At 45.7% G+C, this 21,512-nt stretch overlaps 1 protein-coding gene across 1 annotated transcript; it reads right to left on the bottom strand.

Annotated features, from left to right (window-relative positions):
• Window positions 1-28: 28 nt before the first annotated feature.
• Prox2 (prospero homeobox 2) lies at window positions 29-9,547 on the bottom strand. The gene is made up of 4 exons (XM_035445654.1): window positions 8,092-9,547; window positions 3,152-3,259; window positions 2,430-2,624; window positions 29-1,143 (listed from the first exon to the last, which is right to left on the bottom strand). The coding sequence occupies exons 1-4, from the start codon at window positions 9,367-9,369 to the stop codon at window positions 958-960; spliced, it is 1,767 nt and encodes a 588-aa protein (XP_035301545.1). The 5' UTR covers window positions 9,370-9,547; the 3' UTR covers window positions 29-957.
• Window positions 9,548-21,512: the final 11,965 nt, after the last annotated feature.

The following is a 21,512-nucleotide window of genomic DNA, read 5'->3' as shown; positions in this document are numbered from 1 at the left end:
CTTTCTGGCTTTCTCATCATGAAGTTCCTTTTTTTTTTTTTTTTTTTTTTTTATGTGCATAGGCAGCTGGGACATTGTTACATAGGTCAAGTAGGACTGTTAGGATTGTCTGCTGACTTACTGTCTGGGCAGACATATGCAAACAACAGCAATGCCAAGGTCCCTTGGGAAGTTTGTGCTGGGTTTGCTGAAGCCATCAGGGAAAGTCTTGGATAATGAAGCACTCCTGAGTGCCACAGTTGTCAGATGGCAATGCCACTTTGCGGGTGCCCTGTTGGTATGACTTCTTCCTGTTTGAGATCCTGAGTGACAGCATGAGTGATCCAGCACAAGTCCAGCTTACATGGTCATTGGTTCCTCCACACTCCTGACTAACCCAGTTCGCTGGCAGAAGGATCAATGAGTTACCCATGGTTCAAAATTTCTTGGTTTTATTTATTTGGTTTTTCAAGGCAGGGTTTCTCTGTGTAGCCCTGGCTAGCCTGGAACTCTCTCTGTAGACCAAGATAGCCTCAAACTCAGAGATCCACCTGCCTCTACCTCCCAGGTGCTGAGATTAAAGGTGTGTGCCACCACTGCCTGGCTGAATCTCCTTTTAGAGTTGCAGAAATACCAGGAAATTATCAGCGTCACAGCACTTGATGACAGTGGCATTGACTTTTAAGTCTTCTGATGCCAAACTTGAGTTTCTTTGCCGGTATACTACCAACATGGGCTTAGTTGATACCGTGTGGTTAAGGTTAAGTCTCTGATGATTCTGAACAAATTCTATGCATGGGAGAGGGTCGTCTTGTTCCCTCTTACATGACTACAGCTAGACTGCCATCCTGGGCCAGTCTACTCATTTTGTTTGATCATCTGTCTGTGTAGCCAAGGCTGCCCAATTCCTGATCCTCCTGTCTCCACCTCCCAAGTATTGGAATAACAGGACATTGTACTTGACCTCGTTTTTTTCTCTTAATTTCGAAACAGTTCTTGGGGATAGTTGGAAGATTTGAGTATCTCTGGGATGTCACTGTCCAGTTTTGAAATAATTTTGTAAATGGGTTTCTTCCAGGAAGGATCTGTGTCTTTCCCTGCGGAGACAGCCCTGAAGAACTCCTGTAATGTCAAGGTGGCAATTTCCAAGAAGCAGTCTGGGACCTGCAGCCCCAAAGATATCCCCAAGAAAAGGAAGAAATGAGGCTGGAAGTGCTGGCACCAGGGCAAGCCCTCTGGCAATGATGCCTGCTGCTGGCTCAGAGTATCCCTGCTTTGCCGCCCCAGGTTCTGCAGCCCAAGACTGCCCTGTTCCCTTGTGAAACACAGACCTTAGATGATCTTCTAGGGAGACAGTCTTGGGAGCAAAGTATTGGAGACTTACAGGAGTTACTCATTCCACCAATTAGGCATGTTTTAGTAACTAAACAGGAAATGAATTGGAGGGAAATGAGAGGTCATAGTGTTCTTTTCCCTGCACCTGTTGTGAGAAAGAGCACCCTCAAGCTTATGACGGCCATTCCGTATCCCACCGTCCTGTAGGGCTCAGACCCCAAGGGCTTAAATCCCTGTTTTCAAAGCCATTTGAAGGGGCTGGTCCTCGACCTTCACCCAAACTGGCACCATAGGTGATAGGAAGTCCCATATGTCTTCCGGATGCAGCCTTTGTGGGGAATTGCTGCCACTGCCGACCAAATGACCATCCCTACGTGGAAGGGTAGAACGGTGCTGCCACCTCCCACTGTCTCTAACCCTTTCCTCTCCCATAGATAGGCTTCAGTTTGCAAACGGAAACCAGCAGACTTTACACTCTTGAAGGAATCAATAAACTCTTGTGATCACAGTGAGGAAAGCAAGGAGAAAGAAATGCAACCTGTGACCAGACATACTGGGCACCTGAAGAGGAGGATGGCAGCCAAACAGCTTCCAGCCACCTAAGAGCCTACCCACACCACTTGACACTTCATCTCTAAGGCACCACCATGCACCTTCATGGAGGCCCTAAGAGTTTGGAATTCTTCAGCCTTGCTATGTCCAGAAAGAATTTGAATTTGCCACACATATAGAACTGAGAGAATTCAAGAGCCATGTGTTAGTAAGAGCAGAAATTGTTAGAAAACCCAGGTGAAAAGTAGATGCTACAACGGAGCCCAGCATTTGGTGCTACACTGCATGGCATGGAGGTCAAAAAGCCAACAGTCTCTGTAACTTGGTAATTACATAGTAGTAAGTCCAGGATGGTAAAATCCTGGCCAACCAGGATTTGATCAGGCTGGCTGTATTTGCTTTATCCACCTGTTGCTTGGAGGAAGATTAGGAGGCTGTAATCTTGGTTAGTGATGCAGACATTGCTCTCTGACTGCTGTAATTCTAAGTGACTTAAGGACACAGGGGGCATGTTTTCTGAGAGCCAACCATTCAGAGAAAACACATCTCAAATCTCATCTTACCTCAAAGTCATTCCCCTTGTTATAGTGTGCATTGAGAACTCGAAAAATCTCTGAGTCACGGAGAACCGTCAGCATTTTGGGGTTTGTGACACCATCTGAAATTGCTTGCCGTGCGTACTTCTCCATCTGGATGTAATAAAACTCCCGGAAGTTGCTGAACCACTTGATCATCTGGGAGGTGATGCAGCGGTTGAACTGTGTGAACAAGAAGTTCATCAAGTCAGACATTTGTCATGGGGTGCTCACAATCAGAATTGTCAGTGTCCAGTTCCACATGGGATTAAAGTGAATGGCTTCAACCACCAACCATTTCTCCTTCAGAAAAGGGAGCCACAGGTGCTGGCAACTCTGTGCAGTTAGGCTCAAAACTCCTCCACTCACTAGAAAATAGAGTTTATGGACTAGACTTCTTTCTCATAATGTCCCCACCAAAGAGTAATTCCTAGACCAAAGAGTCCACTCAATACTATCATTTTCCTCCCCTAAACTCGCCATGTGCTTCTGGGGTTATCTACTGCTCAAAGGCATAAGCATTCTGGAACCCACCTTTTCATAGTATAAGGAGAGCCATGTTCTTTCCAGACAGTTCCAGAACTGGAAACTGCACCAGTTCCATCAATAACATGAAGGGCAATGAAGACCTAGGACTTGCCTTACACTGGGCAAAACACACAGTAACTGGAGAGTTACAGAGAGGCTGAAAACACAATGTGTGACTTTACCTGAACGTCAGGGAAATAAGCTTTCAGGAGGCTGGAACTGGGGTACCGTGTGAAGAAAAACATGAGTTTGGCCTTCTTCAAGTGACCAGGGCTTAGGCCTTCCTGGATGTGCTTTGCGTCAAGGAAAAGAGCATCTAAAAACGCCAGCTTGCCTTCTGTGCAGATGGCATGTCCACAAACAATGGGAAACACTTGTAAAACTCACCAGACTTTCTCCAAGACATGTGGCAAGCACAAGTCCTACAGAGTGACACCGGACTGTAGAAGCAGGGATTCTCTATCTACCCAGGGAAAGCAGCCTTTGTGAAAGGAAGCATAGTGTTGCAGGGGGAGGGGGAGAGAAAGCAGCCTAAGCCCTTCTACTAAAACTACCAAGAAGATTGTGCTGAACCTACCTGCAGAGCCGAGCCAATGCTAGCCTCTTAAGAGATGTGAGCATTTTGGTTGGAGAGTCAATAAAGGGCCAAGTGACCCAGACGAAGCTGATTTTGTTAAGACAAAACCATGAAGTTATAGATGCACAATTGTAACGCCAGTAATTGGGAGGTGGTGACAGGAGGATCAGAAGTTCAAGGTCACCCAGCTTGGGGATTCATGAGACCCTGTCTCCAGATAATAATAATAAACCAGTTAATCAAATAATTCTGCCAGATTTTTCCAAGTAACGATTGCCTGTTCTTTGTGGTTTCTGTTTTAATTTTCTTTTTTTCTTGACTGAATGGGGAATTTGCTGTATTTTTCTTTTCTGGAAACAGATCAGATAAACTGGAAGCCATCTGCATCGTTAAGTTGCACAATTCTCAAGCATCTTGGTGTGTGAAAGTCACATCTCATGGCTTGTATGGTACAGTACAGTGTCCTGTAGCCTGTGTGCTTTTTCAGAATGGGATGGGAGAAGACAGCTCTGCCACAGACAAAGCACTTGGAAACCTTGGGTAGAGACTTCTGTTCTACCTCAATTGCCTATAAAATAAGACAGCAGTCGCCTCAGTGGTCTCCTGGCTAGTCAGGCAAAGTATCAGCTCCCACCACGCTCTTCTCTGTCGACAAGTCCGTGTCCTGGGCTACATCTGTGCCCCACCTGGCACCTGGCAGAACTTCCCATTGTCTGCTAAGGGGCATATCAGAAGCTTGGTCTCTTATGGTGCCTTTCCTTATAGAATTAGGTCTTGCTCAGCCAGGGCTCACAGACCCCTGTACAAACCTCTATTACAACTTTTACTAGAAATGTTGTCTTCCCTAGTGAGACTGTGAGCTCCCTGAGGGTAAGGGTTTGGTATTGTCTCCGTTCCCCACACACGTCCCAGTGCCAGGAACATAGCAGATGTTCAGGAAATGGATGTTAAAGGAGTACACGGATGGTCAACATTAGATACACATGTGGGAAATTATACTCCAAGCCACCCCTCTCCCTGAAGACAGATTTGCTTCTCTGAAATAATAGCAGGGGTCCTGTGGTGCTGCCCTCTGGCACACATGGCAGTCCAGAGTCAGCAGGGACAGTCCTAAGGCTGCTAAGGAGCATCCCACAAGTAACCTTGTAGCTGTAGGACAGCATCACAGAAAAAAAAAAAATCTGGTTGTCCAAAAGAAACTAAATCCACTGAACACAGACAGCCCAGGCCACTCATCTATGTGGAAGGCCCTGTCCCCTGCCCCCTTATTTCATAAGGGCTGTGAAAATAATTCTGGATTTGGGAACCCAAAATCATCAGTTAGGGTACTGTTTTGGCCACCTATTAGCTGTATGATCCGGGGCAAGTGACCTACCTTCTCCGAGGGTTCTTTCTAAAATGTGCAGTGGTTAGAACCTGTGTTTGGCCTTTAGATCCAGGGTGTGGATCCTGCATCCTCCCTTGCCTGTTTTTTGACCTTGAACAAGTTAGTTTGCTCCTTTGCTCCTGCCTCCCTGATACCTGATCCTAGTCATAGTGCTCACGTGAGACGTGGGGCCAAATGGAGTTGTGGGTTCAGAATTTCAGTTATTTTAAAAAGGGTTAATGTGGAGCTAGGGAGATGGCTTAACAGTTAAGAACACTGACTGCTCTTCCAGAGGACCAGGGTTCAATTCCCACCACCTACACAGCAGCTCACACCTGTCTGTAACTCCAGTTGCACGGAATCTAACACCATCATACAGACATACATGCACAACAAAATACCAGTGCACATGAAGTATAAACAAAGGGGGCTAATAGGGCAGCAGGGGCTGAATGGGAGAAAATAGCCTCCAGTAAGTTGTGCCACCAAAAAATATTTAATTGGCCATAGAGGGTCTGGAATGTGGCACGCTGTGATGGTGGGCATGTTTGTGTGATCTACCTGCCACAGAGAAAGCCTTCGCTTATTACCAATCAGTATTACCCTGACTGGCTGCTAGAGATGCATGGCGCTATGCACACTTCTTCCTTTTAAAGAAGCCTACTTTGAGTGGTTGTCATATAGAGCAACAGTGCATACTACAGGCAGCAAGGGGAGGAGACAATTGGAGGAAAAGATGGCAGGACGCTGTACATTGCAAAGTACATCCACTGTGCTTTGACAGCAGAGAGAACTGGACTGCTGGGATAGGACTCCAAACCTAAAGCTCATCCTCTTATCCCCAGGCAGGGACAAGCATATATAGGTGCCTAAAAATATTAGTGAACTGAGGACTGTCTTCTGTTGGGGTTGAAGATCTCTCATTGAACCAGAAGCTCACCATTTCATCCAGGCCAGCTGGCCTGCAAGCTCTCAAGCAGGATCCACCTGTCTCTGCCATTGACTTACAGGCACCTGCAGCCCTGCCTGGATTTTTTTATGTGGATGCTGGAAATTACAACTCAGGCCCCATGCTTGAGAAGCAAACACTATCCAGTCCCAAGAAATGAGTCTTCTTAAGGTGGTGGTGGCACACACCTTTAATCCCAGCACTCAGGAGGCAGAGGCAGGTGCATCTCTGTGAGTTCCGGGCCAGCCTGATCTACAGAGTTAGTTTCAGGTCAGACTCCAAAGCTACAGAGAAAGCCTGTCTCAAAAAAAAAAAAAAAAGGATTTTTAATATGGAGTCTAAGCCAGTGATAACTTATAAAAGACCCAGCAGGTAGAATTTACCATTTCTAGTCTGGATAAAGATATCCTTATTACCCAAAGAGGGAGTGGTGGAGACTAAAATGTTTCTCAGCATTGCTTTAGTGTTTCTCTGCCTTCCAGTGAGCTTTGGGGTGTTTCTACTACTACAGACCAGCAGGGGGCGCTCATAGCATTTAAGAAACAAGGGTTGGCGCTGGCCCTCCCGGGGCTTAAAGCCTTGAAGCCACCAGGCAAACAGGATTGTTCACACCTGAACGTAAGGCTTCAGACCCAGTAACTGTCAGTGGGTCAGTTGCTAAGAAAAGCCCACAGCTTGCTAAGAAAAGCAACATCCGAAATCTGCTTTCTGGTACACTGGTCCTCCAAGATGCTTGCTGGAAAAGGTTCTAAGCCCTAAGAGTTTGGGCAGCCTTTACTCTCTTAAAGCTTCACATCTGACTTGAGCATAGTAAAAGCTCTGGGAAATCACACAGTTAAGAAACTAACCAGGAGCTACACAGAGAAAAAGAAAGGGGGGGGGAGGAAGGAAGGAAACAAAACAAATCAAATCAAGTAGTTACCCAAGCTACATTTTCTTCTAATTTAACAACTTTCAGCTGGGCAGAAAATCTCAGCACTCTGGAGGCAGAGGCAGGTATGAAGCTTTTATTTGGAGGCCAGCCTGGTCTACAGAGTGAGTTCTAGGATACACAAAGCTACACTGAGAAACACTGTCTTCCAAAAACAAAACAAAACAAAAGAAGGGGGGCTTTCCTAATAATCATAAATATAATACAGTAAGATCCAGATTGCTGCAGGTCAGCTTGATTGGCTTGGGCTTCTCCATGGGGTGGGAAGTGTCTTTTTCTCTCAAGACAGGGATTTTCTCTGTGTAGCCCTCCCTGCCTGTCCTGGAACTCACTCTGTAGACCAAGCTGGCTTTGAACTCAGAGATCTGCCTGCGTCTTTGTCCCAAGTGCTGGGACAGAAGTGACAGCTTTCTCTTAAGCTGAAGGCTTCTCATCCTTCCAGCTGCTTCTGAGGGGTTGATTCTCTGAGGGAAACTACCCTTTCACCCTTTAGTTCTTGGTCCCTTATGTGTCACTATCTGGGCTGTGCAGACCTTCTGAGTTTAGGACTAGGAAGTTTGGGGAGGCCATACCTCAGATGAGGTTACTCCTTTGACACACTCTGCCTGGGAGAATGGCAGCTGGTAGCCCAATTATATAGTGTTCTTCCTTCCATGGGGGCATTTCTCTTAGTTTTGGGAGTCCAAAATTGAGCTTATAAGCATGCAAACAAAACCACGTCAGGGGGGCTGGACAGATGGCTCAGAGGTTAAGAGTACTGACTGCTCTTCCACTGGTCCTAAGTTCAAATCCCAGCAACCACATGGTGGCTCACAACCATCCATTATGAGATCTGGTGGCCTCTTCTGGTGTGCAGATATACATGGAAGCAGAATATTGTATACATAATAAAATCTTTAAAAAAAAAAAAACCCACATCAGATTTGTACAAAGGTACAAATCAGTTATGGCAGAATCTGGGTCATAAAATCAATGAACCTCCCTATCATATTTAAATCCTAGAACATGGTTTCCACTTGGTTATGAAGCTAATAGGTCTTGAGGCATGAGGAAGAAAGGCCAAAAGCTTATTAAGTAGACCCTGAGAAACCAGGCATGGTAGCTCATTCTTTTAATCCCACCTCTTTGGAAGCTGTAGCAGGAGAACTGCCAAGATCCAAGGCCAGTTGGAGTATATAGTGAGTTCCAGGACATTTCCTGTATAACATAGATATTTATCCCTCACTTCCTCCTCGAATTCTGACTTTTCCGGTTTCTCTGGGTGGTGACCATGATGCATCAATGACCAGTAAAGGATATGTGGATGGAAGAGAAAGGAATCATGTCAGCCACGCCCTGCAGCACACCCTGCTCCATCTTCACAGAGGGTAGGAGAGGCCGGCTTTCCAGGCGGACAGAAGTGAAAGACAGCGGGAGCTGCTGCTGACTCAAAACCCAAGGTTGCTGGGCAGACTCTGCGGAGGTGTGACTTTGGGACGATGAGTCCTGCTGAGGGCTGCCACTCCAATGGCCATTAGGCCCACGACCCAGAAGCTGGCTAAGAATCTGATTTTCCCAGATGTGGGAAGACACAGCTGTCAGGGGACAGTTTGTTAGGGGATTCTGATGTGGTTTGGGAACTGCTCTTGGAGAGACAGGACACATTGGAGGATCTAGAGGCGTAGCCAGTGAAGAACTGCCCAAAGGAACCCCCGCTTGTGGGGGGACCCTCCTAGGCAGGGTAGCAAGAGCAAGCGGTTCCTTATGGGCACTTCTCTGTGGAGGTGAAGGGTGGTTTCTACCCTCTGATGCTAGCCTCTGGCAGCTCAGTTCCTGCCGGGTGAGGTGTCCGGGCGGATCCAGTAGCATCTGTTGTAATACTGAGTCCACAGCCTGGGACACGGCCCTGTTTAGTTCTTTCCTTAGAGCCTCCACTAAAGCCCGTGCTCCAGAAGGACGGAGCACCGGTTCCTCTGCCTGCTGATGAACCTCAGCGGTTCTGGGCTTTACTGCCCCACAGGTGTCCTTGTTAGAACGCTGGTGGACTTTGCTGTCCACGGTCCAGGGACTAGACAGGAAGCTGTTCCTCTGCTTTGCCCTTGGGGAGCTTCTCTGTTCAGCACCTCCTGGGCCCTGCTCAGTGGCCTGTAGGACATGCTCCTGCAGATGTCTTAGCTGTTGCTTCAGTAGATTGAGCTGTTCTTTCACCCGGGTCTCCCCCTTCTTGGGCCCGCAATCCCAGCCAAGACCTGATTTCAGGGGACCCTGGTGTGTGGGAAGGCTCTGCTTCCTCTTCCGCTCCCGGGCTATCTCTGGACAGCATGAGCTCTCCTTAGCTCGTGCACTGCCTGGCACCATGGGGCTAGGAGAGAGACACATGCCTCGGACAATAGTCTCTACTCTGGCCCTCTTTGCCTGGATGTGCTCATCCCCAAACCAGTCGGTATCAGTGAGGCTGGAGCTGGGCACCTGATCACTGGGAAAGGAGTCCCTGGCCAGCTCTGCTGTGGGTGGGCTTCTCTCGCGTTCCATGCAGGTTTCTGCCAGGTGGGAGCCCGTCTGGGACTGAGGAGAAAGCAAGACAGGAGGTAGATCCATCACCTGTCTGTCTCCCCGGCTGCTTGTGCAGAGCTCCCCAAAGGAGTTCAGGGCCTTTAAGAGCGTTGCCAGAGGTGTGCCAGACCGTGTTTGTTGAAGGTTCTGCCTCACACTCAGAGGGGGAGAGAATCAGCTGCCTGGCGATTCAGGAAGGCCAGGGTCACTGAACCTCCCTGACAGACTCCTGAAATGGAAGACAAGAAGAAAACAACAGACACCAATTGGAAACATGTTTTTCAAACTTGAATATGCAAAGAAATCAGCTTGGGAGCTTGAAAAAGCACAGGTTTCAGTTTAGCCAATCCGGAACAGAGCAGGGATTCTGCATTTCCAACTGGCTCCCAGACCATATTCACTGGGGCCCCACTTTGAGAAGTTTCCAAAAGTGACTGTCTTGTGGGCCGGGAATATCTGTTCGGGCAGAATAATAAATAATGATAGTAGGATGTGGTGGTGCACACACTTAATCCCAGTGCTCACGAGGGAGAGGCAGATGGAGCGCTGTGAATTAGAGCCTAGTCTGGTCTACATAATGAGTTCCAGGACACACAGTGAGACCCTGTCAAATGATGATGATGGGGGCCAACTCCTCTAGGCTCTGAGCAGGGCAGAGGTCTTTGCAAGATCATACACAGGTTGAAGTGGCAGGTTGAAGTCAAACTAAGCCTGATCAGATCCAGAATGAGCGAGAGCAACAGTGTCAACTGGGCACTCGTTTAAAATATCAACGAACCAATTAGGACCCTGAACTTTTTTTTTTTTTTGGTTTATTTTATTTTATTTTATTTGGTTTTTTTCGAGACAGGGTTTCTCTGTGTAGTTTTGGAGCCTATCCTGGCACTCTCTTTGGAGACCAGATTGGCCTCCAACTCACAGAGATCCACCTGCCTCTGCCTCCTGAGTGCTGGGATTAAAGGCGTGCGCCACCAATGCCCGGCTGACTCTGAACTTCTAATCCTCTTGCCTCTATCTCCAGAATGCTGAGATTACATGTGTGCCCTGTACCAATGACGTTACACCCCCGGATTTGTGGTTTGTTTGGTTTTTGAGACAGTGTCTCACTATATACTTCATGCTGCCCTTGACCCCGAAATCCTGCTGCTTCAGGTGCCCAAGTATTGGGAGCTACCACACCTGAACCCAAGAATCTTATCTGAAACAAGTTTGAGTCATTGCTGTTTGACCAAAATGCTGCCCTGACCATTGAGACCAGATGGTGAGTTTTTTAGCTTAACTATCTACTCCGAAGCTACTAATGGAGTGCCTGCTTGGATCAGACCTTCTGGGCAGTGGCAGGGCTGGGAGACTGGCTGTCAGGGTGCACCGTGTAATACAGGTCTTTTGAAGAAAGAAGGCACTCCAAGATGAAATTTCAAGGTCTATGTGGTAGCAGGAAGGTCTGATGGACTGAACCTCAAACAACAGCCTTGCAAAGGCGTGTTTATTAAGTATTACACAAAGTATTTCCTCATACCAAGGTCCCTAATCTAATTTACATGTCTTACTGAAGGAGAGCATCACACGCCCCCAGGACTTTAGTCCTTTATCATATACGGTTTGCAATACACAATAATACAAGAGCCTCAGGTGTGCCTGAGACATCTTGTGACCAATGTCATGGGAAGGCTGCAGAGCCCCTTCAGCAAAACAATCACTATTTTCCACAAGGTTACTTCAAGGTCAAAGTACTTCTTTAAAAAAAAACAAAAAAACAAAACAGAGTGACTCTGCTAAATTCCTAGACAGCTGGCAGTCTGTGCTCAGGAAACTGTGGGTCTGAGAGCAGAGCAGAAGCTTGCTTCTGGTGTGAAACCTGCTGTGAAGAAATCAGGGAAAAAGCAGAAACTGGGAGAAGAGATAAGAAGGGAGCTGTTTTCAGGAAAGCCACCTGGAAATGTTCTGTCCACCCATGTCTACCCAGCAGGCTTCTAACAGCACAAACGGTCCCAGGTGACACCTCACTGTGTCTCACACCCATCTTGAGTCTCGAGTATTTTTCCATTTTTGTAGACAAGTAAACTTGGGCTTTGTGATGCCATGAGCAGCTCCTAGTTACTAAAATCCCAACTCATCTGACCCCTAGCTGCACTGGAGCTGCACTGGAGCTGCACTGGAGCTGCACTGGAGCTGCCTCCATCTGAGAGACTGATTTCTCTCTCCATTGAGCAGATTCACCATTTTCTACAGGAGATTAATGAATTTCCCTTCTCCAAACATTCATTCTTGTTCACCTCTCTTGAACCAAGTACTGGCTGAAGGGGCTGAAGAGATGGCTCAGAACCAAATACTGGCTGCAGGGGCTTGAAGAGATGGCTCAGCTGTAAAGTTCTCACTACACAAGCACGAGGACCCCCAACACCCACATAAAATCCGGTTATAGTGGTGTGTATCTATAATCTCACCACTAGGGAGGCAGAGATCAGGAGGAACTGTCGGACCTGGCTGGTCAGCCAGCCTAGCTGAAACTGTGAACTCCAGGTTCAATCTCGAGCACACACACACACACACACACACACACACACACACACACACACACACACACACACTCACACACATACACACACACACACACACACACACTCACACACATACACACACACACACACACACACACACACACACACACACACACACCACATGGTGTTCATATTGTTTTATGAACTGTAAGCAATCTAAAGAGGATTTAAAGTTTATGGGAGACTCAGAACCAGTCCCCTCAGACACCAAAGGATGACTGCCCTTTGTTTCAGCTCCTTTAAGCACCTGTCACAGAGACCCTGTTCATGAAACAAAGCAAGCCTTTAATCCCAGCATGTGGGGAGCAGAGGCAGGCCATCCTGATCTACATAATGAGTTCCAGGCTAGCCAGGGTTGTATGTGAGACCCTGTCTCAAAAGAAAAGCATTTTTTGTTTGTTTGTTTGTTTTTGTTTTTTTGAGACAGGGTTTCTTTGTGTGACAGCTCTGGCTTCCTAGAACTCCCTCTGTAGACCAGGTTGGTCTCGAACTCACAGAGATCCACCTACCTCTGCTTCCCGAGTGCTGGGATTAAAGGCGTGTGCCACCACTGCTCAGCTTTAAAAGAAATTTTCAATTAAAAAAGTAAAAATAGATGACTCGGAAAATTAGCAAAAAGATGAAGACAGGTAGATGGATTAACTGAGCAGAGAACTGCACACTGCCTTTGCCAAATCTCTGTGGGCTACTTAAATTATTGTATTGCTCCTGAAGTCCCAGGGGTCCGTATAGAGGCAGGTTGGTTGTTTTGTGTGTGTACACATTTTGTTTTGATTTTGATTTTTTGTTTGTTCTGAGACAGACTTTCACTATGTTACTCTAGCTAGCCTGGAACCTGGTATGTTCACCACACTGCCTTTGAACTCACAGACATCTACCTGCTGATAACTCCCATTCGGGAATTAAAGGATTAAGCATTTGTTCATTTATTGGGGTGGGACGGGAGGAGCATACAATGGCACTCAGAGGACAACTCAAAGGAGTCAGTTCTCTCCTTCCACCACGTGGCCTTTGGGAATTGAACTCTGACCACCAGGCTTGGCAGTAAGCTCCTTACCTACTCAACAATCTCATCAGCCCAAGGTCAGAGTGTGTTTAGTGAAGCAACAAGGAACAGAGACACTTTGAGGCTGAAAACCGGAAATCCAGCTAGGCTGTATATGGTCAGATGGCCAGAGATGTTGACAGCCACATCTGCAGGACTGTCATGGAAACAGGACATCTGTGTGTGCTGAAAAACTAGCCACCTCTGGGCTGAGTCCAGTGTGCAGCCCAGAGCCTCTGTCTGGCTGAGCACAGCTGAAACATTGATGCTCTCTTTGAAAGTTAACTAGCAGTACTTCCGTATGCAACTGCACAGCAACAGATGCAGTCGTCACTGTTATTCTTTTGTTTAAAAAGAAGAAAAGAGAAATACTGCGAGACAGACATATTGACTATAAGTTTATTATAATGCAGAATGGGGAGACTAAGAAGAGGAACAGGGGTAAATGGCTGACCGCCATGGCCGGTCGCCATAGAGAGACAGAGTGGGGAAACAGAGACGGGAGAGCACAGAGAGAGAGAGGGAGACAGGGGGAGAGAGAGGAGAGAGAGAGAGAGAGAGAGACAGGGAGAGAGAGAGCGTAAAGGTGCAGGGGCTTATCTTTTAAAGGGATCCTCTGCACCTGCATGCAGACTTCTTTCCCATGGAACCTTGGGCTGACCAGGGTATTGCCTGAGTGGATTCCACCAGGTAACAGGGGCAGGCCTGAACCTTTCAGTCACAACCTCAGAAACAGCTTCGTTGCTCTCCTGAGATAGTGAAAAATGGGGTATCATCATCTTACTCCCCAAATACAGAAAAGTATCAGGAAGAAAAGTGAAGGACTTACAGTGCTGTCTGTCGGAGAAAATCCACTATGACCATTTGGGTGTGCATCGTTTTTTTCCCCCAAACTATTTTCCCTGTGTATAAGAAATTTACATAAATCTCTTATAATAGTGTCATTTTGAAGATCAAAATGAGCCGGGTGTTGGTGCCGCACACCTTTAATCCCAGCACTCTGGAGGCAGAGGCAGGCGGATCTCTGTGAGTTCGAGGCCAGCCTGGTCTACAAAGCAAGTGCCAGGATAGGCTCCAAAGCTACACAGAGAAATTTCTGTCTCAAAAAACAAAAAACAAACAAACAAACAAAACAAAATGGTATTACAGATATAATTCTGTAGCCTCCCTTTTCTTCTTTCATGCCAATTAATGCCAATTTCAACAATACCATGGAAGCTGACAGTAACTATATATTAATTATATAATGAATATTAATTATGTTAATAATAATGTTAATATAATTTATTTTAAAGGTCTCTCTTTTCTGGGGTGGGGGTTGGGGGGTGGGGGTGGGAGGTGTTGAGACAGGGCTTCTTTGTACCTTTGGAGCCTTTCCTGGAACTAGCTCTGTAGACCAGGCTGACCTCAAACACAGAGATCTGCCTGCCTCTGCCTCTTGAATGCTGGGAACTAACTGCCCAGCTAAAGTTCTCTCTTCTCCGGGCATAGTGGCGCCTCCTGCTTTTAATTCCAGCACTTGATAGGCAGAAGCAAGTGAATCTCTGTAAGTTCAAGGATAGCCTGGTCTACATAGTAAGTTCCAAGACAGTCAAGGCTACATAATGAGATGCTGTTTTCAAAACAAAACAAAAACAAAAGGGTTCTCTCTTGATACTAAACTCCTTCCTGTCTTTTGCTGGTATTGTAGTATAATGTGTATTGTGGTATTAGTGCAGTGTGTTAAAAGCATTGACCCCCAAGGCATTTCACTAGCTGCAAGAACTCTGTAGATCTCAGTTTTCTCAATTTTAAGATGGGAAAAACTAGAGCCGGGTGTTGGTGGCGCATGCCTTTGATCCCAGCACTTGGGAGTCAAGAGGCAGACGGAGCTCTGTGAGTTCGAGGCCAGCCTGGTCTACCAAGTGAGTTCCAGAACAGCCTCCAAAACAATACAGAGAAACTGTCTCAAAAAACAAAAAACAAAAAAACAAAACAAAAACATGGGGAAAATTATAATATCTGACAGCTGTTGAGGATCCAATGAACTAACACTGGCATGTATTACAGTTCCCAGCCATGTATGGAAGTGTTAGCTATTCTATTAAGAAAAATACTAGCGTTAGCACTCATACATATATCTCTGAGAACATCATTTGTGTATTTGATTAAGAAAGGGCCTCACTATGTAGCCCTGGTTGGTCTAGAACACACAGAGATTCACCTGCTTCTGCCTCCCCAGTACTGGGATTAAAGTCCTGAGTCACTGTGACCATCTTTAACATTTTTTTTTATTTTTAGATTTATTTATTTTATTTTACGTGCCTGAGTGGTTTGTCTGTGCACGGTACACCTGCCTGGTGCCTGTGGAAGTCAAAAGAGGTCATTAGGGCCTGTGGAATTGGAGTTACAGCTGGTTGTGAGCTGTTTGTATGAGGGGGCGGGGACAGAAACAGGAGGATGGATGAGGCTTCTGATTTAGCAAAAAAAAACCTGAGACCCAAGTTTAGGGAGAGACCTCTGCCTCAAAATGAAAAGAATGGAGAGTGATGGAGGACGATATCCAAAGCCCTATTCTGACCTTCAGGCGCACATCCATTCACACAGATGTGTGCCCCCGAATGCGCTCCACACACAGAGAGAAAGACGGAGAGAGAGAGAGTAAAATAAATAAACGAATAAAATTTTAAAAGAAAAAGGCAACCTGGGCCTAGAGAGGAAGGGGTGTGAGAGGGTAGTGGGGAGGTGAACATGAGCCACGTAAAATGTAAGGGAATCTCACAATGAAAACCATTGTGTTGTTTGCTAACTAAGAAATAATTTAAAAATTGATAAATAATAAAACTGGAAACTTTTGCTTTTATTTAACATTTGCATTTGCAACAGGCATAGTGGTGAATGCCTTTAATTCCAGCACTCAGGGGGCAGAGGCAGAGATAGGTGGATCTCTATGAGAGTTTTACATAGTAAGTTCCAGAATAGCCACGACTACATAGTGAGACCGTATCTCAAAAAACAAATGAGCTAATAAAAAAAAAAAGTAAAATTTGTATGGGAAGCTATAGTAGTTGGGAACAAGGTCTTATAGGGGAAGACTGTATTTTTCATTGGTTCTTGCTGTGAACACAAAACTGCTCTAAGAGATGGCTCAGTGGTTAAGAGTGCTGGCTGCTCTTCAAGAAAACCCAGGTTCAATCCCCAGCACCCACAAGGCAGCTCACAACTGTCTGTAACTCCAGTTGCAGGGGATCTGGCATCCCCACAGACACATATGTACAGGCAAAACACCAATGCACATAAAATAAATAATGAATAAATTACATAGGGATGGGGAGATGGCTAAGTGGATAAAGGACTTGCTGTTCTGTGAGAAAAATGAGGAAGAGCAGGAAAATGTTTCTGGCCTCCACACATGTTCTCCCGGGCAAGCACACTGCACACATGTGTACACACATCCATACAACTAACATGTGTATACATATGTGCTTATACAAATGATATATATATGAATATACATATATATAAAATATAAACGTGTATGTGTGTGTGTGTGTGTGTGTGTGTGTGTGTGTTTAAAACAACAACCTTCAGGGCTGGGGTTTGGCTGCGTTGGTACAGCACCTGTCTAACCTGCATAAGCCATGTATTCCATGAACCCCAAGCATTACACACAGCTGTAATCCCAGCACCCAGGAGGTGAAGGAAGTTCAAGATCACAGGGTGATGGCCCATGTTTTTTAATCCCAACACTCGGGAGACAAAGGGAGGTGGATCTCTGTGAGCTTGAGACCAGCCCTGTGTACAGAGCAAGTTCCAGGGCAGCCAGGGCTACACAGAGAGAAACCCTGTCTTGAGAAGAAAAAAAAAAAGTGTTCAAGGTCATTCTCACTATTTAGCAAGTTTAAGGCCAGCTGTGCTAAATGAGACCTTGTCCCAAAACACAAACTCCCTTCATTTTCATCTCATATCACATATCTCTAGGTTTTAGACATTTTTTTTAAATAGGCAAAATTAGATTACATGCATAAGCATGAAACAGAACGGGTGAAGTAATGGGACGTTTACAGAGAATTTTTATAACTATAAAGTGTAAAATGCAGCTGAGGTTGAAAGTCAAGTAAATGGTAGACAAAAAAGAGGTAGCATGCGTTTCCCCTGCGCCTGATGTGATGGAGCCCACAGACAAGCTGTGAAAAGGGACATCTGGAGTCGGCGGCGGCTTCCCTAGCTGCTCCCATATACTCCAACACAGCGGCCCTTCTGCCGAGAGTCTCTGCCCTCCTCTCTGATAGCCCTGGCAATCTCCCAAAGCTCTGCCCGAGTGGGGCAAAGGGAAGGGACGGCTGCCCATGGGGCCAGCTCAGGAGTGAGCAGCTCCTCTCGGGCTGTATCTCCCTTTTGTGGTGAGTACATATTTAGGCCACCGCATACTCCAACCAGGGCAGGGGAACCAGCTGATAAAGCAGATGAGTTCTTGGGAGTCCTCGGGTGAAGGGCACCGTGGGAGGCCTGAGAGATGTTAACTTGTTGGATCTGAAGCTAGATCCAAATTTACACAAGAAAATCTATTCTGACTTCCTCAGATAAAGCTGCACTGCCAGCTTCCTGTTAGGACAAATTAGGGTTTGCCTTTGTAAGATTTTACTTTGCCCATTCCTTCTCTTGACTCAGTTATATGCCAACCAGACTAGCCTTGTGTCTCGGTAGTTGCCAACCATAATTCCATTAAGAGAAATATGGATCAAAGTATCTTACCCTATGCAGAGGACCTAAGGACCCTCCATTGGTGATTAATTTATAACAGTGACCACTCATCAGCATTTGTATGAATGCCTTTCACTCATTGTATACCTAAATACCCAAAATACTGGCACAACTAACTGTAGCTGCCAATATGAGACCTGTTAGGGTAGCACACCCCAAGCTATTGGCTATCGTGAGGTGTATTCATACATAACCTCATCTCTGTGTCATTTTCCACAGTGAGAGGCCCCTTCCATTGTTCCCACTCTGAAGCACTTGCTGATGGCAGGAATGAGAAAGGGAATCATACTGCCAGGCCTTTTCTGCAAAGCCCTATCCATAGGCAGGCATGGACCCAACTGGGTCAGAAGTCTAGTGGTGCAGCCCTCGGGATCAAAGCCCCTGGGTTTACATCAGAATAGTTAACTCTCTAGTGCAAGTCCTGCCTATCTGCTTAGTATTTTTGTCTATAAAACAGGGTTGACAGTAGTTGGTCTCCTATGCTTTGTGGTAAGGATACCATGTAGTGGTCACTCACACCCAGGGCCAGGGCTGGGAACAGGCACCCCTTCCACAGCAGTTTCTTCTTCTCCTATGGTGGGTCAGGGACTCCCCCCCCCCCATAGCCACAGAAATTTGACACCTGCATTGTCGTAAAGAGTGACTGATACAGAGATTTCCCAGACTTATAAACATTGTCCATTAACAAAATGGAAAGAGGAAAAAAAAATGGGACCATTGAGAGAATTGCTGACATTTTATTTTGAAGGTAAAGGCACAAAAAAAATAAGCATTTAAAATATCATAATCTTTTTTAATCCAGTTTCCAGAAAGGAAAATTTTACCATCTTGTGTGTGGTAAGGAGGAAGAAAGGCATTACAGACAGATAAAGTTGGCTTGGGGAAAGTGTTTGTTCTGCCTTTGTTATTTCCCTGGAAACTAATGAGAGCATCACAGAACTTGGATCATCATGACCCTCAACTCTACAGGGTCCAGAGAGGTGGAGTGGCATTCCCATCCTAGGAAAACAGCTCTGAACACCAGAGATGGTTTTGTGGCTGTACAAGAGTCTAGGACAGAAGTAGGGGTCTGGGCTCTGCCTTCAGGAACTAGCCCCAGAGCCGCACTTTCTGATGGTTCCATTTTTCGAAAATGGGGACATGATAATCACCTATCACAGAGAAATGGTACAAGACCCTAGCAAAGGAAGAGCTTCGATTCGTCCCAGATATTGGATACGGAGTAGCTTGAGGGAGTAAACGGTCTCTGTGTCTGGGATTCGTTTGAAAATATTTCAGTAAAAATAAAATAGATAAAGCAAATGTAACAATGTAATAACAATAAGTTAATATTTGAAAAATCTCATTACAAGCATTTAATAACAACAACAATAATAATGGACTCTAGCGAGGCAAGGGAAGGGATGGCATTACTTACTGAGAAGTCTTCATGGAGGTCTGATCCCCATTAGTGTAGCTACCCGGTTTTCATCAGCCTTGGGCAGACAGAGCCAGGGTCAGGAAGCGATTTTTGGTTTCCTGTCTTCCTCCCCAAGTGGGCCAGGTGTTGTGGCTGGGTTGGGGGAGCCTTCTGGCCCTTCTCAAAGCAAGACACTATCTGTCAGACCCAACCCTACTGGGGACAGTGGGCTGCTTAGCATAGCCAACCAGCATGGGGGGCTTATGAATATGCAAATTAGAGCCCCCGAGCTGGTTGGCTGACCCCTGTCATTTCCCACCCCTGCGCAAATTGATGTTCTCTGAAAGCCAGCTCAGAGGGTTTCTTGAAGTGCCATCTTTTCCATCCTTGCTAGGAATTTACAGAGCCCTTTCAAGATTGGGAGCGTGCACTGCTCAGCTTCCCCACTGCTTTTGCCTCAGCTTCTGACCTCTGCCTCCAAGTTCCGTGGTGAGACACCTCCTAAGTGATCATCTTCAGCCCCCTCCAGCAACCTCAGGAGTCTGAATTCTACCTGGCACCAAAATCTGATCTCAGGAAGAACAGGCTTCGAGGCCTGACGGTGCAGTAGAAGTTGGAACACGGTTAGGGAGGCTGATTGCTGATAGGGAGCTCATTTTTGATAGAGGTGAGGAGAACCAGCCAAAGCATCACCCAGAAGCTTACGTTTTTCTCCACTTCAGCTTTGGAAGTGAAAAGAATGTAAAAATGCAGCAATGAAAATCAATGCACCGGGCTGTAGTGATGGCTCCGCGGTTAAGAGCGTTCACTGCCCTTCAGAAGTCCCGGGTTCATCCCTAAACACAATTTTAAAATCTTAAAAAAGAAAGAAAATCAATACAGGATAGTTCATCTTATCAGCGTGAATTAATCCTCAAAACATAATATGGAGAGAAAAAAAAAAGTCAGTCACAGAGTGGTACAAGGACTGTGATTCCATTTCTAGTAAGTTCAAAAATAACACTCTGAAAGGGTCTGGTTTTTCACGATAGATAAATCTATTCATTACTTTAAATTATAGCTGCGTATATCAGTAGATGAAATTTGGGTGTCATTGATAATACACAGTGACCCTATAAGGCTTTAGTCCACATTTTAAAGGAGTCCAGAGGGGAAGGACAGGCTATATAGTCCCATACAGTAATATTCATATAGACACACACACACACACACACACACACACACACACACGTAAAGATGTGAAATCATGGTTCAGACCACATACACAAATACCACAGGATTTGAGGTGAAGAGAAAGAAAGAACATTATGTGTGTTATTCTAGGTGAACTGACCACTGATTGGAGTTTTCCACTCATGGAACTACTTAATCCTTTCTAAAACCATAAAATTTTTATGAAATTTGAAAGTGTGCATTTTTCCTAATTTAACAACGAACTAAATCATGCGTATGCATATGCATATTGAGGCTATAATGGAAACTTGAACCCAGAACCCTGAATCCCGCTGACACTTGCTTTTATGAGCACATGTCCCTACAGGCCAGTGGTTCTCTTTATTTATTTATTTATTTATTTATTTTGGTTTTTTGAGACAGGGTTTCTCTGTGTCTTTGGAGCCTATCCTGGATCTCACTCTGTAGACCAGGCTGGCCTCGAACTCACAGAGATCCACCTGCCTCTGCCTGAGTGCTGGGACTAAAGATGTCTGCCAGTGGCTCTTAACCTTTGGGGATCTAACAACTTTCTCACAGGAGTTGCCTAAGACCATCAGAAAACACAGATATTTACATTATGATTCATAGCAGTAACAAAATTATAAAGTAGTAACAAGAATAATTTTATGGTTGGGGTCACAACATGAGGAACTGTATTAAAGGGTCACAGCATTAGGAAGGTTGAGAACCACTGGTCTATAGGCAGCGCTGTGTCTAGAGAGGCTCCAAATCAGAAAAAATGTACTAGCTTATAGGATCGTACCTTGCAGACCACAGAAGACAATTTCAACCTTTATTCTCTGGGAAGGGCTTTCATGGAATCATGTACAAATGTATTCATATTGTTAAAAAACATTTTTTGGCAGTACTGGGAATTAAACTTGGTATTTTGCATGCTAGGATTGGGTAAACAGTCTACACTGAGCTGTATTCCCAGTCTACTCTCCCTTTTGAGGAAGGACCCTGCTACATTGCCCAGGCTGGCCTTGAATTCATAACCCTCTTACCTCAACATTCTTAATTCTTGGATTATAAGCCTGTATGGACATGCCCACCCTAAGACTATAAAATGAGCTGGGCAGTGGTGGTGCACACCTTTGTTCCCAGCACTTAGGAGGCAAAGGGAGACAGAACTCTGTGAGTTTGAGGCAGCCAAGGTCTACAGAGTGTTTCCAGGACAGGTAAGGCTACACAGAGAAACTCTATCTCAAAAAACAAAAGAACA

This window comes from Cricetulus griseus, chromosome 5 (assembly GCF_003668045.3).
Source record: "Cricetulus griseus strain 17A/GY chromosome 5, alternate assembly CriGri-PICRH-1.0, whole genome shotgun sequence".
NCBI classification, from domain to species: Eukaryota; Metazoa; Chordata; class Mammalia; order Rodentia; family Cricetidae; genus Cricetulus; species Cricetulus griseus.
The sequence above is the reverse complement of the archived record's forward strand: the minus strand, read 5'-3'. Positions and strand labels throughout refer to the sequence as shown.

Bases quoted from the DNA above. Each gene is read 5' to 3' on its own strand.
- Prox2 (XM_035445654.1), bottom strand. From the start codon at position 9,369: ATGGATCTACCTCCTGTCTTGCTTTCTCCTCAGTCCCAGACGGGCTCC. The intron at 2,625-3,151 runs GTAAAGTCACAC...TTGTTCACACAG, and splicing joins CTTATTTCCCTGACGTTCAG to TTCAACCGCTGCATCACCTC. The intron at 1,144-2,429 runs GTAAGATGAGAT...TTGGGGCTGCAG, and splicing joins ACAAGGGGAATGACTTTGAG to GTCCCAGACTGCTTCTTGGA.